The 17,706-nt window shown below is 58.6% G+C and overlaps 2 protein-coding genes across 4 annotated transcripts; both read left to right on the top strand.

Annotated features, from left to right (window-relative positions):
* The first annotated feature begins 2,108 nt into the window (after positions 1 to 2,108).
* GFUS (GDP-L-fucose synthase) lies at positions 2,109 to 7,898 on the top strand. 3 transcript variants are annotated; one of them, XM_066265509.1, is made up of 11 exons: positions 2,109 to 2,254; positions 2,956 to 3,112; positions 3,434 to 3,548; positions 4,854 to 4,982; positions 5,062 to 5,135; positions 5,316 to 5,449; positions 5,582 to 5,646; positions 6,000 to 6,066; positions 6,184 to 6,263; positions 6,522 to 6,621; positions 6,899 to 7,898. In XM_066265509.1, exons 1-11 carry the CDS (start codon positions 2,134 to 2,136, stop codon positions 6,952 to 6,954), a joined length of 1,098 nt encoding a protein of 365 aa, XP_066121606.1. In that variant the 5' UTR covers positions 2,109 to 2,133; the 3' UTR covers positions 6,955 to 7,898. The 3 variants fall into 3 exon arrangements, with proteins under 3 accessions (XP_066121606.1, XP_066121608.1, XP_066121607.1); XM_066265511.1 differs by lacking the exon at positions 2,109 to 2,254 and adding an exon at positions 2,255 to 2,385; XM_066265510.1 differs by lacking the exon at positions 2,109 to 2,254 and adding an exon at positions 2,275 to 2,406.
* Positions 7,899 to 9,644: 1,746 nt separating this feature from the next.
* PYCR3 (pyrroline-5-carboxylate reductase 3) lies at positions 9,645 to 14,351 on the top strand. Its single transcript, XM_066265514.1, has 6 exons — positions 9,645 to 9,822; positions 11,360 to 11,424; positions 12,124 to 12,303; positions 12,611 to 12,823; positions 13,125 to 13,217; positions 13,352 to 14,351. The coding sequence occupies exons 1-6, from the start codon at positions 9,717 to 9,719 to the stop codon at positions 13,532 to 13,534; spliced, it is 840 nt and encodes a 279-aa protein (XP_066121611.1). The 5' UTR covers positions 9,645 to 9,716; the 3' UTR covers positions 13,535 to 14,351.
* Positions 14,352 to 17,706: the final 3,355 nt, after the last annotated feature.

Genomic DNA, 17,706 nt, shown 5'->3' on the forward strand with positions numbered 1-17,706 from the left:
GAGACCAAAGGTCTTTGGCTTGAGCAAGGGGTAGGTATGAGAAGCAATCAATGAATAATTAAGGTGCCACAACAATTGCCGTATTTCCCCATGTATAAGATGTTCCTATGTATAAGACGCACCTTAATTTTGGGGCTCGAATTTTGGGGGGAAAAAAAGTAATACATAAAGTTATTGAACTCAAGTTTTATTCATCACAAAATTCATACAACTCCTCATCACTGTCAAAGCTCCCATCCATTAGCTTGTCCTCATTTGTGTCTGATGACGAATCACTATCTTCAACAATGAGTGCAAAAAACAAGCGCGAAAAAGCGGGAAATGCAAGTTAGAACAAAATCTACAACCACTGTATAAGAAGCACCCAGTCTTTAGACCCCAAACTTTTTTTAAAAAAAGGTGCATCATACACCCGATGCTTCTCATTCTCTCTCTCTTCCTGTCTCTGTCTCCTTCTCTTAAAAACAAAAACACACACAAAAAAAGAAAAAAAACAACAAAGAGAAGGGAGAAACCAGTAGGGTTCCTGCCCACCGCGCGTGGGCCCTGCCCGCTGAGCTCTCGCACTGGGGCCAGTGGGTGGGCTGGCTCCCGAATCAAGGCGCGCCCACTTTGAGCGCCCCGCTGGACCCCGGCGATAGCCCCGCAGCTATCCACACCCGCCACGGTCCCTGCCCTGCAGTACTGCCTGCGCTGCGGCCACCACCAGAGGCCAGTCCCGCACCGCAGCCCTGGGCTTCTCTAGCCGGGTCAGCGCTAAGCCAGTCCAGCTTCCCCAGCTTCACTAAGTGCTGAGAAGCCTCTCACGTGCGGGGGAATGCGGCTGCGCCTTTATGCGCCTCTCCACGCTGCAGCTTGACCACCACCACTGGGTCCGCAGCAGCGAGAAGACCTTCAATTACTAGCGGATATACACCCGGGAGAGGCCGTTCTGGTGCGCGAGATGTGTGAAAAATTTCATCTGCAAGTCAAGCTTTAGAAACCATCCGAAAGCCCACTTGGCAGGGATGCAGCTTGGACATTGGCCAGTTAAGCTTTGAAAGCAGCGGTTGGAGAGAAGGCTTGGGACTGGCTCCAGGCCTCTATAAAAATGAAGGACCCCCAGAACGATGGCCCAAAACCCGCAGTGCAGCGTCACAGCAAGACCAGCCCAGAACCAGTCTAGTCTTTATTTGGTTCTGGTGTTTTGTGTTTTTTTCTTTTTCTTTTTTCCAGATTTGTTGCAGTGGGATGTGTGATTCACGCATCCTGGGCCCGTAGCCCTGATGCTGTTAGGCACTGAAGGCCTCACCTGCGCAGTTTCACTTCCTTGCATGTTTTTTGCTTGACAGGCAATATGAAACATGAAGAGTGTGTCTTTTACTTAAATTGCCTTTTCAGCTCGTCACTCCACAGAGAATGTTTGCATAGTACAGATGCTTTCTGTACAATAATAACATGAAAAGCTATTAAAACATATGGTCGATATATGAGACCAGCTGTATGAAATAAGCCAGGAGTTGCGAAACACGTTAAGATGGATATGACAGTTAGCTGGCCAAATGCTGCCCAAGCATCAAGGAGACAGGAAAGACTGCCTCTGTGTGCCGAGATCACCCACCGAAATCTTGGCGTTCCTGGACAGATCACAGCACTACTTGAAGGCTAAGTGTCTCCACGGGGTCTGCCTGCCTTTGGCCACAGTCTAGGGAAGCCCAGCGAAGCTCCAGCTCTGCCTGCAGCTTCTTTCTGTCTCCTGGAAACCCGCAGCGGGCTACCACCGGGCCGCGTCGCACCCCAGGCCTGTGGGCTCACAGTGCGAGCACACCCAGATCCAGGTCCCGCCAAATCAGCAGCGCGCCGGCTGAACGGTAACCGTGCTTCAGCGATGCGCGGCCTGTGCTTTCGCCTTCCGCTCCCTTCCCCAGCAGGGTCGCGCCCTGCGCCACGGCCTTGTTAAGGCAGTCTTGGCCCGGACGTGAGGCCACCACGCCTGCCAGGATCAGCCCCCCCACCCCCACCCCGCACCCCCCAGCTAGGACCAGCCCCGCGGATGCAGAAACCGCGACAACTCCATTTCCCAGGCTGCTGCGCGCGCCGGGGTTCCACTCCACCGCATCGCCCTGGCGCCTGGCGAGGACTCCACGTCCCAGAATGCCATGGGTGGGCCCCTGGGCCTGGGCCCTGCCTTCTCCAGCTGGAACCAGGCGCGCGCTGCAGAGGGACAGCGCCGGAAGTAGCAATCCCGACACCGGGCAGGTGGGGTGGGGTACAGGTGAGATCCCTCGGGACACAGAGAGAACGCTAGGAGAGTGCGGCATGGCAAGCCGGGGCCTGGGCGCTCCATGACAGCCGGAGAGCCCTGAGGGGTGCCGGCATCCCGGAGGCGTGGGACAGGACCCGAAGGCGCGGTTGGGGATTCCGGGAGTGAGAGGGGCCCCGTGGGCTTGGAGGTGGCCTTGGGCCTAAGGAGGGATCCGAGGGCGTTGTAGGGGGGCCGGCCGCGGAGGGAGGGTCTCCCTCGCAAGCCTGCTGCTGGACTGTGCAGTCGGGAGCAACGTATGTCTGGGCAGGCCTCTCCCATCAGGCTGGACAGAGGCCCTGCAGCGGGGTCGGAGCATTCCTGTAGGGGCGCAGGCAGATTTCCAGCCCCCAAGATAGAGTACTGAGGGTGGTGGCACCCTGTGGCCTGGTGGAACTTGGGACAGGCTCTGTTGGCTGGCTGGTAGCCCCAACGCCCCTGGGCTCTGGGCAGAGGGCCGAGAGGAGGAATGGCTCGGGCCAGCGGGGTCTTTCTGGTCCCCAGAAGCCATCTCTTTCCCCTGGGGGGGTCATCCTGTGCCAGCTGCCCTAGGGAGCCACTGTTGTGGGGCCCAGTGCTAAAGGCGGTGACCCTAAGCAGGGGCATCTCAGGGGAGTGGAGTTCTGTTGGAAAGAAGCAGGATGACCTCAGCCTGAAACCCTTTGGCCCTACAGGTGCAGCCAACATGGGTGAGCCCCAGGGGTCCATGCGGATCCTCGTGACCGGGGGCTCTGGGCTGGTGGGCAGAGCCATCCAGAAGGTGGTAGCAGATGGGGCCAGGCTGCCGGGAGAGGAGTGGGTGTTTGTCTCCTCCAGGGACGCCGATCTCACGTGAGTGGGCCCGTGCCTGGAGCACCCCCTCCAGACAGCTCTGGGCCAGGCCTGTCCCTGAGCCTGGTGACCTCGTGTCTGTGACCTCCCTGCCAGGTGGCTGGTGAGGCCTGGGTGTGCACAGCTTTGCTTCTAGGCAAAAGTCCTCCCATCTCTCCCTGGAAGCCCACACCCTTGTAGCAGCCAGGGCATCATGCACTGGCCCCTTTCCCTGTTGGCACGCCATCGGCACTGCCCAGCTCTTGTCCCCAGTACTCCAACCCCAGGGTGCTAGTCCCCTCAGGCCTTCGAGGAGATCCCTGACAGCCTGGCTACCCCCAGGGATGCGGCACAGGCCCGAGCACTGTTTGAAAAGGTCCGGCCCACACATGTCATCCACCTTGCTGCAATGGTTGGGGGCTTGTTCCGGAATATCAAATACAACTTGGACTTCTGGGTAAGTGAAGGTCCCAACGAGCTCTGGGAGCCAGGTGCCAGGTTCTTGGAACTTCCTAACCAGCTTTCCACATTCGTGTTTTAGCCTCAGGATGTTCCTGATGGTCAGGGCCTGGCACATCCTGGTGGGGACCCCCCAGTGACCCACACTTGCTCTGTATGTAGGCCTAGGGGCATGCAGGTGGACCTGGGGGCATTTGGCCTCATAGAAAAAAGCTATGGAGCTGACCAGCGGATTGGGGGAACTGAGAGAAGCCAGTGTTCACTGTGTGACTTGGGGCTGGTTCCGGCCCCCTGAGCCTCTTGACTCTCCTGCTACCAGGACCTCTCTGGCCCAATGGCACTGGAGCCAGGCCCACTGGGTACAGAGCTGTGCGCTGGGTTCTGGGTTTTTAGTGTGTGCCCTGGGGGGAGGGAGATACAGTATAAAGAGCAGGAGAACAGGGAGCTGCCAGGCTGTGCCCAAGGGTTGGCCCCACCACTTCTGGGCAGCTGGCCTTGGTGTGGTTCAGCCCTGCTCCAGGCACTGGGAGGACAGAGGCTCAGACCAGATTCTGCCCGGGGCTCGTCTGCCTGGGCTCTCCTCGCCTCAGTCACAGCCTTCCCAGCAGGCCTAGCCGCCACCTCTCCCTTCTTCCCAGACTGATCCAAATGCCCAATTTCCAGAAGGGAAGGAGGGAGGGGTGGCACTGCCCAAAGGCTTTACTGCTCCTAGGCCAGTGGTCAGCAAACTCATTAGTCAACAGAGCCAAATATCAACAGTACAACGATTGAAATTTCTTTTGAGAGCCAAGTTTTTTAAACATAAACTATATAGGTAGGTACATTGTTATTAACTTAATTAGGGTGCTCCTAAGCTGTCCACACTCCAGGGGCCAAAGAGCCGCACGTGGCTCGCGAGCCGTGGTTTGCCAACCACTGTCCTAGGCAGTAGAGCAGGGTGAGCTGCTCTGGGGTGGGTGACTGGAGGGGCCCCTTCTGCCCCATGGCCAGATGGGGTCCTCTGAGCTCCTTCCTGCCTCTGTACTAGCCCTGCCCGTAGAAGCCCCTGTGGCTGGGGCCCAGCCCTGAGGTGAGGAGTGCAGTCCTCTCCCCCCGGGCAGCCCAGACCCTCCTGCAGTCCCGGGAGCAGGCCTGCCTGCTCAGGTTGTCAGGTCAGGAGGGGCAGAGCAGTGAGGACACACTGGCTCAGGTACGGCCCATGTCAGAGGGGCCGGGGTGTGTCCCCACTTCTGTCCCTGGAGGGGCAGGTGGGGGCTGGGGTTCTGCCCGGAGGGGCCTGAACCTGTCACCATGAACCCCCCAGAGGAAAAACGTGCACATCAACGACAACGTCCTGCACTCGGCCTTCGAGGTGGGAGCACGCAAGGTGGTCTCCTGCCTGTCTACCTGCATCTTCCCTGACAAGACCACCTACCCTATCGATGAGACCATGGTGAGAGGGTGGGGCTGGCCTGGGGGTGGGATTGGGCCTGGGGGTAGGGCCAGGAAGCAGGTCTCCTCTGCTCCCCCAGATCCACAACGGGCCGCCGCACAGCAGCAACTTTGGCTACTCCTATGCCAAGAGGATGATCGACGTGCAGAACAGGTTCTAACCGGGAACAGGAGAGAAGGGGGGGCCCTAGGGTGGGTGGGGCTCCACGGGCTCCCTGTGCTCACCTCCCTCCCTCCTTTGCCAGCCTCTGGTGTTCCCACCTGTGAGAGGCCGGGGTGGGGTGAGGTGAGTGTCCCCAGAGCGAGGGCTGGAGGAGACGCCGTGCCTCTGCAGGGCCTACTTCCAGCAGCACAGCCGCACCTTCACCGCGGTCATCCCCACCAACGTCTTCGGGCCCCACGACAACTTCAGCATTGAGGATGGCCACGTGCTGCCCGGCCTCATCCACAAGGTGCACCTGGCCAAGAGTGAGTGGGACCTGCCGCCCGGCCCGGCGCGCACTGGCCCCATCGCCCTCCCGGTGGGGTCCCTGGGGCTCCGTGGGGAGGCGCCCAGTGGCTGGCACTGCCTCTGACATCCGCTCCTCCCTGAATCTGCAGGCAGCGGCTCGGCCCTGACGGTCTGGGGCACAGGGAAGCCTCGGAGGCAGTTTATCTACTCGCTGGTTCGTGCAGTAGGGTGCACAGCTCCCTCCAGAACATCCCCCCCCCCAGGCTGGCCATGCTGGCTGTGGGGGGGCCTGGGGGAGCTGGGGCAGGAGGGAGGGTCCAGGCTGACACCCTGGAGGGGCAGCCCTCCTTCCTGGCCGAGTCCCCATGGGGGTTGCTAGGTGCAGCTCTGAGCTCAGCAAGAGAAAGGACTTGGTCCATTGGGACTGAGCTGGCCAAGGACTACCCAAAGGGGTGGGACCCTGGCCTCTGGGCTGTGCCCCCACTGGACAGGAGCGCTTGGGGGAGGTGACCAGTGCTCCCGTTTGGCCAGAACTCGTGGCCTCTGACCTTGCCTGTCTGACTCTAGGACCTGGCCCGGCTCTTTATCTGGGTCCTGCGGGAGTACAGCGAGGTGGAGCCCATCATCCTGTCAGGTGGGCACCTTGCAGCCCCACCCTCGCTCCACGGGGGGGACACCTGTGAGGGGTGGGGTGGCAGTGGGACCAGGCCGAGGAGGCCTGACCTGGCCTTTGGCCCCTTGGTCCCCACAGTGGGCGAGGAGGATGAGGTTTCTATCCAGGAGGCGGCCGAGGCTGTGGTGGAGGCCATGGACTTCCACGGCGAGGTCACCGTATCCTCCAGCTCTGGTGGAGCGCTGTGGGGGTCTGATGCACAGATGGTGCTCACCTTGACATTGGGAGGGGGGTCTTCCATGTCCCGGAGGGTTCCCAGACTGACCGTCTGATGCACAGATGGTGCTCACCTTGACATCGGGAGGGGGGTCTTCCATGTCCCGGAGGGTCCCCAGGGAAAGGCAGAAGAGGTTCACAGGCAGGCTCAGGGGAGGGTGGGGCTGCCCCTTCCGCTGTGGCCTTGACCAGGCACCCAGTTTGACACCACCAAGTCCGACGGACAGTTTAAGAAGACGGCCAGTAACTGCAAGCTGCGGGCCTACCTGCCTGGATTCCGGTTCACGCCCTTCAAGCAGGGTGAGCCCCCAGCTCCTCCTGTGGCCCTCCCGACCCGTCCCTCAAGACCTGGCCTCTCCTTCTTGGCTTTTGGTGACCACTGCCCCTCCCTCGGCCTCAGCTTCTTACTGCCTGCTGGGGGTGGACACCGGGCAGGTTTGGTCTCCACATCCTCATCAGACAGCGGGACACAAAGGGGTGACTACCCTGTGACACTGGGTCCCCCACCCTCCCAGCTCCTGTGGAGGTCAGTGCAGCCCTGGTCCTCACCTGCCACCCCCCCATCTGCCCTCTGCAGCTGTGAAGGAGACCTGTACCTGGTTCACTGAAAACTATGAGCAGGCCCGCAAGTGAAATGTGGTGGTGGGCCAGGCGCCGGCTTCCCAAGACCCCCGCGGCCGCTCGGTTACCTGGCAGAGCCCAGTGGCCACCAGGAGCCTGAGGGCACTGCCTAGCAACTCAGGCCAACATTCTACCCCTTCCACCAGGGTGGCTACAGGCAGCTGTCCAGTGGGACCACTGTTCACATTCCTCAGGGAAACCAAGGCTTGGCCAGGCCTGGCACCTTGCTCCTCGGTGCCCGGGTCCTGAGTGTGTTCACTTCTGATACTGTTCTCCCGCTCCTGGGAGCCAATAAAGTACGTTTCACAGGCCTGGCCCCAGCAGCTCTGTGCCAGCTAGCTGTGCTCCACACCAGGCACGACCTCCCCCAGCCCGGCTAGCCCCAGGGCCGACTGTTTTCCGGCTAACTGCCCCGCCCCTGAGATCTGCTAGACCACGGTGGCCAGTTGCCCCTGGGTGGCAGAAGTGGAGACATGGAAAGGCAGTGTGTACAGTAACAAGGGCCACCCAGAGGAGCCTGCTGGGCCTGGTGGGCAGGAAGTGAGTGGCACAGGCCTCCCATTCTCAATGGGAGAGGTGCCAAGTCCAGACAGGTGGCACGATTTTTCCCCGGCCAGCCGGTCAGTGCTAGCTAGGGTGTAGACCCAGGAATACCTAGCTCCAAAGCCCCTTGCTGGACTGACCGCCCTGCCCAGGACCCAGACAACTTCCCTGACCTGGGCCCCACCTCTTCACAGGGCCCCTCTTGCCCAGAGCCTTCTGTCACCTTCATGCTGATGACTTCCGGGTTTCCTCTAACCCAGACTGGGCTTCCACATCCATTTCTTCATCTATTCCAGTGGTAGTGACTGTCTCTTAGTGCCAGGCACAGAAGTCCCAACCTCTCTCCACAAGCCCAGCTGACATCTCACTGCACTTGTCACCGCCCTTCACTCTCAGGAAAGCCCAGGTGTCTATCCTGCAGGCCTCCCTGGGGCTGGCATGGAGCCCTTCTCCTGTCAGTGCCTCCCCACCTTTTAGGTCTCCGCTGTGGGGTGGTCCTTCCTCTCTGAACGCCCACCCTACCATGTAGAATGGTAGCACTGCCTGTTTGTCCGAAAACACTCTGGAGGGACCCTCTCTCCCAGGACCTGGAGCTCCAAGACCCGTGTCTGCCCTTCATGTAACCCCCTGGGCTGCAGCTTTTTGTGAACGGAGGCTCACTATGTGGGGGGTTCAGGGATGGGGTGGAGGGGTGGCTCCTGAGTTGGAGATTGGGTCAGCTGGGTGAGAACAATGGGAAGGCCAGCACAGAACAGAAAAGCCTGGACACATAGTGGCTGTGTGTCCTGTGGTGTCCCCGGTGTCCTCTGTGTGTGTGCCACAGAGGGGCTGTTTCCCCACACACAAGGCAGGTCCTCAGACAGGGGTCAGCTGTCAGGTCAGCTGCTGAATGGCACTCATCCCCGCCCAGATCCAGGTCACACACTGCAGGGGCAATGTTGAATGAATTAGGAAATTCTACCTTTGAGCTTAGTAAACGTCTTAAAGTAGAGTTTACAAGAAAATAAATACTTAAAACGCAGTTTTAGACGAGGTGAACAGTAAAAAACAAAAAAAACCCCCACAAAACTAGTCTTATATCTTGAAGCCTTATTTTTCCTATTTCAATAAAAAATGACGAGTATACCCTACACCCATCCCTACCCTTCCTATCAGTATCTAAGATGGCCCCGGCCCCCTCAGAACCAATAATCCTCAGGAAGGCCTCCTGCCCCCTCCCTGTAGCGCTCTGCGAGGCCCACGCAAACCTGGATCCCAGTTGGCTGGAGGAACTTGAAAACAGAAAAGCTAAACATCCGCTCCCGTTTCGCTGGCAGTGCCAGTTTTATGCTGTCACCTGGAGCCGCTGCAGCTTGGGAAGGATCGGATCACAAGCTCTGACCAGGCACAGTCCCTGTCCTTCGCACCTGAGCCCACTCCTAGGCTCCAAACGGAGAACCAGGGCGCTGAGCACGCTGCTTCCACCCAGAGAACCGGGCCTGAGGCTGGCGGGGCCCCCGGCCCCTGACCTGCCAGGATGACAGCCCATAGTCGGGACACCTGCCTGCCGGGTTTGCATCAGAATCAGGATCTGGTTCTGCCATGCAGAAGGTAGGATGTCTCTCCTGGAAGCTCAGCTGCCCCGCGACCATCCAAATCAGTGGCCTCACGGACTCCGCAGCGTCCCTACGAGGGACACCCAGCAGGCACGCTCCAGGGCACCGACCTCCGGGATGGGTCAGCGGAGACCCCACCTATCCCGACCCTTCGCCTTTGAGTGGTGTTTCTCAAGCCGTCCTTCGGAAAAGGGCACTTTATAAGACAAAAAAAGAGAAAGGTTTATGGGTCAACCATTTCCAGGGCATCAGGTCTGATAACCCTCAGAATCTGCACACACGCGCCCAGAATTTCGCCCTCAGCCCCGGGACCCAGGCGCTTCTTCGCGGTGGACCGTCCCCGGCGCCGCCAGCCCCGCCAGCCCCGCCCCACCGCTCGGGGTGTCCCGCTCCCGGGTCCTGACGCTGAACTCTCGGGCCAATGAACAGAGAGGCAGCGGGACCCACAGCTCAACTGGCTGCAGAGCGCGGATCCGGAGCCGACGTGAGGGGGCGGGGCGTGAGGTGCCGGCAGCCAATAGGGAGGGGGAAGCGGGTTGCCGGCAGCCAATGGCGAGGGAGGAGCGGGGCGGCGCAGCCCATTGACGGCCGGAGGAGCGTGGCCCCGCGCGTCTGCTGCTGGCACCCGGCGGCGAGATGGCGGCGGCGGCTGCAGAACCCGCCCCTCCGCGCGTGGGCTCCGTGGGCTTCGTGGGCGCAGGCCGCATGGCGGAGGCCATCGCGCAGGGTCTCATCCGAGCAGGTGGGGCGCCGCGAGCTTGGGGTGATCTGCTACGGGAGGGACGGGCGTACTTGGCTGGAGCTCACCTGCCCAGAGGCATGAATCCCGCGGACTGAGCAGCCGGGGGCCTGCGCGCAGGCGTCCCAGGGTGCCTGAAGCAGGTCCGTGCGCGCGTGGGCCAGGGCGGAACGCGGATCCTGCCCTCGGGACTCCGCTTCTTTCTGAGAACACGGCAGGACTGTTAGAGTGGGGCTGTCCCCACGGTAGCCGCCGTCCGCGTGTGGCCAATAGAGCACTTGCAGTGTGGCTGGTCCGAAGTGAGAAGGGCTGTGTGAGTGCATAAAATAAGATAGACACCGGGTTTGGAACATTAGCTCAAAAAAAGGAGAAGTAATGTATCTTAGTAATTCTTAATATTGATTATGTATTGGAAGGATACTATTTGGGGGTTAAACAAAATATAATGCAGTTAACTTCACCAGAGTCTTCTTACTTGTTTCATGTGACTACTGGAAAATGTAGTAACGTGTATGGCTTGAGTGATACTTCTCTTGGACAGGGCTGGCTCAGAGCCTGGGATCTGCCAATTCTCTGGCCTTGGTCGGGTTGCTTGACCTCTCTGAGCCTTCCAATTCTTTTTCCTGTTTGAATGACGGCTCCAGGCCTGGTGGCACCCTACAGAATTTCTCAGCCTCCGCACTATAAACATTTGGGGCCAAATCATTCCCTGTGGAAAAACTCTGGTTTCCTGCCAGATGACAATGCTGTCTTAATCCTACTCCACAGGAATTAGAAAACTTGACCAGATAATGGGCTGGCTTTCTGCCTTTGGCCATATATCAAAGTCCAAGGGCGTCAAAATCAGTTATAAAATACTTTACTGCAAGTCTCAGGTGTTTTATCTGTAAAACCCAGCAGTATCGCCTGCCTCCCAGGGCTGCACTGCACACATATACCAACCAGTACTGTGCAGTGCACAGTGGACATCACGGCCATGATTAATCAGTTCTGGGTTCAGGTTTAGGGTGCATTTCTGCCATCTTGTTAGACATTACAGAAATCTAACCTCCCTAGCCCCACACTCTACAAACATAGATGATTTCTACCAAATAAGCACTTAACGTCTGCTTGGATGTCCCAGCACACAGATGCACCCTCTCCCAGGGAAGCTCGGCCCCAGTTTGGCCTCCCTAGCCATCATGCCCCCTTCCTCTCCGGGCTTCCAGTCCTTGGAGGCAGAGTCCCCTGGAATCTTTGTCCTCAGAAGACGAGGCAAGCTCCTCGCCCTTGTGTCCAGCAGGGCCTCTGGACTTGCAGCAGTGGGCAGTGGTAGTGACTGCTGAGTAGAATTAAATGGATCTGATTGCCTGGTGCTGCGGCTTAGAGCACCCCTGCTGAGCCCTTGGGTTCTTGGAGGGTCTCAGGCCAGCCAAGGGCCAAGATGGCCCAGGCATGGCTGAACCCGACAGCCTTCCTAAGACGCTGGCCATGCTGGCCCCTCCCCCTCCTTCCTTCCCCTTGTCTCCTTATTGACACCAGCCTTCGCCTTTCTCTCCAGGGAAAGTGGAAGCCCAGCAGGTGCTGGCTAGTGCACCAACGGACCGGAACCTCTGTCGCTTCCGGGTGAGTTCGGCTCCAGCTCTTCTGGATTGAGACTTCCCCCAGGCGCCTGGAGGGGACTCTTTTTTTTTATAATTTGCCTATTGATTCAAGAGAAAGAGAGAGAGAGAAGCATTAATTTGTTGTTCCACTGAGTTGTGTATTCATTGGTCTCTACCCATATATGCCCTGTCCGGGGATTGAACCCGCAACCTTGGAGTTTCAGGACAATGCTCTAACTGACTGAGCTAACTGGCTAGTGTGGTACTCCTTGAGGCCAAGGAGGTGTGGCTTATGTAGCTCAGGTTTGAGACTGGCTGTGCTGGGCTGGAGAAGGGAAGGGCAGAGGGCAGAGGAAAGTCAAGGTTCTGGGGGTTGGGGGAAAGTAAAGGGGTCTGGGTGTACACACACGTTTGTGCGTGCATGTATATGCGTATATGCATGTGTGTACATGTGTGCATTTGTTCGGGAGGTAGGAATGGTCATAGGCACTCATTGGGGTTGGGAGACTCACAGTGGTCTGATATCAGGGTGTCTGTGAGACTCAGGGTTGGGTCCTAAGCAAGAATAGGTGGTCTGGGTGAATCCCAGGCAGTGGGCATGGGGATGGTACAGGCATTTGCAGTGGGCAAGACCCATGGTGCCCCGTGGGAATGCAGAGCAGAGCCATGGTCTGGGAGGATTCCCACTCACCCCCTCCCGATTCCTGCGTTCCCGGTGTAGGCTCTGGGCTGCCAGACCACCCATTCCAACCAGGAGGTGCTTCAGAGCTGCTCAGTTGTCTTCTTTGCCACCAAGCCCCACATCTTGCCAGGTGTCCTGGCAGAGGTGGCCCCTGTGGTCACCTCTGAGCACATCTTGGTGTCTGTGGCTGCTGGAGTCTCTCTGAGCGTCCTAGAGGAGGTGAGTGGCCCAGGGGGATGAGGTGGGAAGGAGGCTGTGACCCCAGAGTAGGCTGTTCTGGGCAGAATCAGCTTCGCAGCTTTTGCCATCCCTGATCAGCTTTAGCTTGGGCTCAGTATGGGTGGGATGTGTGGCAGACAGCTTCCATGCCAGCCTGCAGAAGTGGCCAGGTGGCTAAGGGGCCTGGGGTTAGGGTTCTTCCCGGCACTCACACTGGGGAACCGGAGGAAGGAGAGTGGCTAAGGTGTGTGTGTCTGACTGGCCGGGCGATCCCACAGCCTCCCTGACTATCCCTCTCTCTGGCCAGCTGCTGCCTCCAGCCGCACGGGTGCTGCGGGTCTTGCCTAACCTGCCCTGCATGGTCCAGGAGGGGGCCATAGTGATAGCTCGGGGCCGCCGTGCCGGGAGCAGCGAGGCCGAGCTCCTGCAGACTCTGCTGGAGGCCTGTGGGCAGTGTGAGGAGGTACCGGAGGCCTACGTGGACATCCACACGGCCCTCAGCGGCAGTGGCGTGGCCTTCGTGAGTGTTACCTGGTCTCCCACCATCAGCCAGGCGGGGCCTTCCCAAGTCCCTGCAAGTGCCCCTCCTCTCGGGACCTGAGAGCTTGGTCCCCAGCTTCCCATAAGCTCTGCTTTCCTCCACATCCTTGCCTTGCTGGGCCTTTGAGCTGGCCCTTGTCAGACCCTGGGGCTCAGGGCTCAGCCCTGGACCCTGCACTGGTGGCTGGTGCTCTGGGCCTTGTTCCTGAAGGTTCCGAGCCTTCTCCAGGCTGGGCACTCTGTCCAGGAGAGCGCTGGCTTTGACACTGCTGCCCCCACAGGTGTGCATGTTCTCTGAAGCCCTGGCCGAAGGTGCCATCAAGATGGGCATGCCCAGTGGCATGGCTCACCGCATTGCCACCCAGACCTTGCTGGTGAGTAACTGTATGCCTCCTGGGGACAGTGAGGACTCATGACAAAGCTGGCTGCACATTTCAAAGCTGAGCTAGAGAAAGAAGAGGCTACCTACCTCTCCCAAGTCACTGGCCCCCAATGCTCCTCTCCCCAGGGGACCGCCAAGATGCTGTTGCAGAAGGGACAGCACCCGGCCCAGCTGCGGACGGATGTTTGCACGCCCGGGGGCACCACCATCTACGGGCTGCACGCTCTGGAGCAGGGCGGGCTGAGGGCAGCCACCATGAGCGCAGTGGAAGCTGCCACCTCCAGGGCCAAGGAGCTCAGCAGGAAGTAGGGTGCAGGCACTGGCCTGGGTGCCCAGAGCAGCCCTGCCAACCCCATTCCCTTCTTCCGACTCCTTCCTGAGCACTGTGGTTCTAACTTGCAAGAGCCTCTGCGGCTGCACCCTGCTTCTCACACGGGGAATGTGAGGGGTAGGACTGGAGGGGATCCCTCGGCAGTAGGAGCTCCCTGCCCCTCCACCCAGGCACAAGACCTCATGGGGGGCGATGGCTCACCATAGGGAAGATGTGGGTTCTGAGGGCCTGAGCACCGGCAGTGCTGGTCAGATGCCTGCAGCTGGCTGATGGGTGAAGCCGTGAGCAGGGCCCCTGGCATGGGAGCAGCTGTGTGACTGCAGCTGGCTTGGGGGCATTGAGACACAGGAATCTATACAACAGTCCTGCTTCCCTTGGTGAAGCCAGCAGTGTCATGCCACCACGTGTGTCCTGTCCCTGAGTTGGCCAGCAGGGACCACACCTCTGGCTTCAGCTGGGTGTGAGCCCCTTGCCCAGAGCCTAAACTCCTCACAGGTGGCAGGTGGAGCCAGCCCTGATGAACCTTCTCTATCAGGAGTCATGGAGGGGCCCACGGCCTGGCCTCTGGCTGCAGGACCTGGCTCTCCAGCATGTCCCTGAACTGACAGGCTGTGAAGCAGGGCCTGAAGTGAGGCTGTGGGAACCTTTGGGTGTGTGTGGGGGTGGGCACCTGGAGCTCTGTCTCCTGTACTTCCCCCAGGGCTCACTGGGGCCTCCCCGCCCACCAAGGCCTCAGAAGCTAGAGCTCCCCTGGCTGCCACCCCCTTCCCACTGCCACCTACCAGCTGAGGCTTTTTTTTTTTTTTTTATTCATTTTAGAGAGGGGAGAGAGAGAGAGAGAGACAGGGGGGAGGAGCTGGGAGCATCAGCTCCCATATGTGCCTGACCAGGCAAGCCCAGGGTTTTGAACCGGCGACCTCAGCATTTCCAGGTTGACGCTTTATCCACTGCGCCACCACAGTCAGGCCAGATTACTTTCTTAAAGCCTCAGCTGGTGCCTGACCTGTGGTGGCGCAGTGGATAAAGCGTCGACCTGGAAATGCTGAGGTCGCCGGTTCAAAACCCTGGGCTTGCCTGGTCAGGCACATATGGGAGCTGATGCTCCCAGCTCCTCCCCCCTGTCTCTCTCTCCTCTCTCTCTGTCTCTCTCTCTTTCCCCCTCTCTCTCCTCTCTAAAATGAATAAATAAAATAAAAATTAAAAAAATAATAATAATAAAAGAAAGTAATCTGTGGCCTGACCAGGTGGTGGCGCAGTGGATAGAGCATTGGACTGGGATGTGGAAGACCCAGGTTCGAGACCCTGAGGTCGCCAGCTTGAGCGCGGGCTCATCTGGTTTGAGCAAAGCTCACCAGCTTGGACCCAAGGTCACTGGCTCGAGCAAGGGATCACTTGGTCTGCTGAAGGCCCGCGGTCAAGGCACATAGGAGAAAGCAGTCAACAAACAACTAAGGTGTTGCAACGAAAAACTGATTATTGATGCTTCTCATCTCTCTCCGTTCCTGTCTGTCCCTATCTATCCCTCTCTCTGACTCACTCTCTCTGTAAAAAAAAAAGAAAGAAAGTAACCTGTGAAGTGGCTGAGGGCTAGTGTGCAGCAGCCTGCCCGTGCCCTCCTGGTGGGTGGTCCGCCACCCACGCAGCACCAAGGTCGGCTCTGCACCTGGGCCTTGGCCCCCACCCTATTCTCGTCTTCCTTTGGCCCAACCCTGGGCCTGCCACTTGTTCGAAGAGTCAGCCTGAGTCCATTTCCACACCAGGTTTCTTGACATGTGAAATGGGAATAAAGTCACTGTCTGATAGCACAGAGTGACCAATAGTTCATGGGAGGCTGGTGAAACCAAACTGTGGAGGCCTGGCAGCATGGGAAAGTGACCCACACCATCAGAGCCCTGCACCCTAACCTCATCCTGAGCCATGTGGCAGTGGGTCCCAGCAATGCCTCATCTTCCAATCCTGGGGGACCAGGGCGGGCTCATCCCAGGAGGCCCGTCCCTGAACGAGAGGCATCTTAGCGAGCCCCCAGCCCAGCTGGAGGGGCAGCCTTGCCCTAGATGGTGGTGGCCTATGACAGGACACATTGATTCAAAAGGGCTTGGCCTAAGAGGGAACAGGTCTGCAGTCTGATCTTTGGCCAGATCTTTTCACCTTATACCACAAGGTTAAAATGACTTTTTTAAGAAACTGGTGCCTATGGTAGTGGTGTCTTTTCCAGAATGTTCCATTCCTATACCCTCCCCACTTTTCCAATGTATCCGGTGTTCTAGATCCAGGCACTGGGTCACAGCTACACAAATAAGACTTTAGAGAGGGGATGCTTGTGAAGTTGACACATTCAACCTTTATTATAAAGCACTCTGGGCCCACTGGACCAGGTGAACTCGCCATCAGTGAGGCTGGTGTGAAAGGGCCCCTCAGAGCAAGCAGGTCACCAGCCCACAGTCCTCTCAGGGATATGCCACTGGAGTCAGGCCTCCCCCCATGGGCACCCTCCCCATGAGCCAAACTCCACCCAAGGCCCTGCTCCCACCTGGGCTCCCCACGGAGATCTGTATTTGGGCCAGCAGGCTGGGATCCCTAGATCCCTGAGGACAGCCCTCAGCTTGAGAGCATTGCCCTTCCTCTCACGCCTCACATCCCTGGTTGATGTCTGGGTGGCCACTTTCCAAGCACACGACCCCCACAGGCATGACAGGGCCCCCTTTGATTCTTGCAGCCCAGTCTCACCCCTTTAAAACATGCCTGTCAATCAAGGGTGCTTTCAGCAGAAGTGCCTGTACACATGCTTCTCTTCCCTGTCCACTGCCAAGCCCACAGGGCAGCTAGCTGTCCACCGTGACTCGGGTCAAGGGCTACTGTGTGGAAGAGCAGTGACTTGCACCGTCTTTGGTGTTGATCTAACAGCTGTGACTGGGATGGAGGGGAGGCTGATGGCTTTGTACCTGAGCACCTCCCAGGCTACATGGGTCCCCGCACTGTGGCAGGAAATGTGTGCAATCCTCCAGGACAGGCTTCCCAGCCTGGTGACAAAGGATGAAGGGATTCTAGCACTATCAACCCAGACCCTTCCCAGGTGCACCCACCACTTCATTCTCAGGTCATCACAAGCCACGGCGGCAAGCTCAAATGCCCATGGACCCAGCAGATAACGGCAATGAGGGGCAAGCTGTGGAGTGAGACCGACAGCTGGGGTCTACCTCAGCCATTGCAGAGACAAGTCTAGGATCTCCTGCAGGAAACCTCTGGCCAGCTGCCGCACGATTTCACATGGAGTTTGGAGACATGGGTGGCTGCAAGGCAGCGGCAGTACTGGGATGGAACCCTGGGACGACCTCGGATCACAGTGACTTGGTGGGACTGCTCACAGGGCCAGGCACCTGTAGCCTCTGGCACAGGGCATACATGACCCCAGTGCCTGTATTCTAGAGAGGACACTTTTACAGGCCCTGTCATGAGGGGGTCTGGCCCAGCAAAGCCAGTGGTCCCCAGACACTTGACTGGCATTCATACTAGCTTCTCAAGGCCCCAGGCAGCCTGGACCATCCTGATTTTATACAGTGCCCATTCAGGGCCATCCAGACATGTCAGAGCCTCCTCCTGAGGAACAGCCTCCATTCCTCAGACGGAGGGGGCTGGTGTGCCAGGAAGCAGCTTGAGGCAGGCAAGAGGTCCTGGTCCTGCTCCTGACACTGGTCTCATTAGACTGCAGACCACAACTCCAGGTCCACCAGAGGGTTCGATGGGGAAGAAAGACTCAAGATGGAAACCTTGTCCCAAGGCTCAGTGGTAATGCAGGACAAAGGGCTCCTCCCGGAAGCCTTCTGGGCTGCGTGAAGCCTTAGGGGTACCCTCACTTAGGGCCCCTTTCTGGGCTGAGGTCTGCCTCTTACACACCCAGCAGGCTCCCAACCCTGGATCCTTATCAGCAGGAGCAGCAGATGGTGTAAGAGGCAGGATTCCTGAATCCCCAGGCCAGCTGCTTGGGTTAGAGATCCAGGGCCAGCCTCAGCCTGCCAAAGGCTGCTCCAGACAGCTGGCAAGGGAGGTGCCAGGTGGGCCCTGGCGGGAGTGGCTGCCCTGGGCCTGGCTCACCAAGGCTTGCTTCCCAAATGCTCCCAGATTCTCCACATCTCCCCTCAGCTTTCAGATC

Source organism: Saccopteryx bilineata, chromosome 3, assembly GCF_036850765.1.
Source record: "Saccopteryx bilineata isolate mSacBil1 chromosome 3, mSacBil1_pri_phased_curated, whole genome shotgun sequence".
In the NCBI taxonomy this organism is placed as follows: Eukaryota; Metazoa; Chordata; class Mammalia; order Chiroptera; family Emballonuridae; genus Saccopteryx; species Saccopteryx bilineata.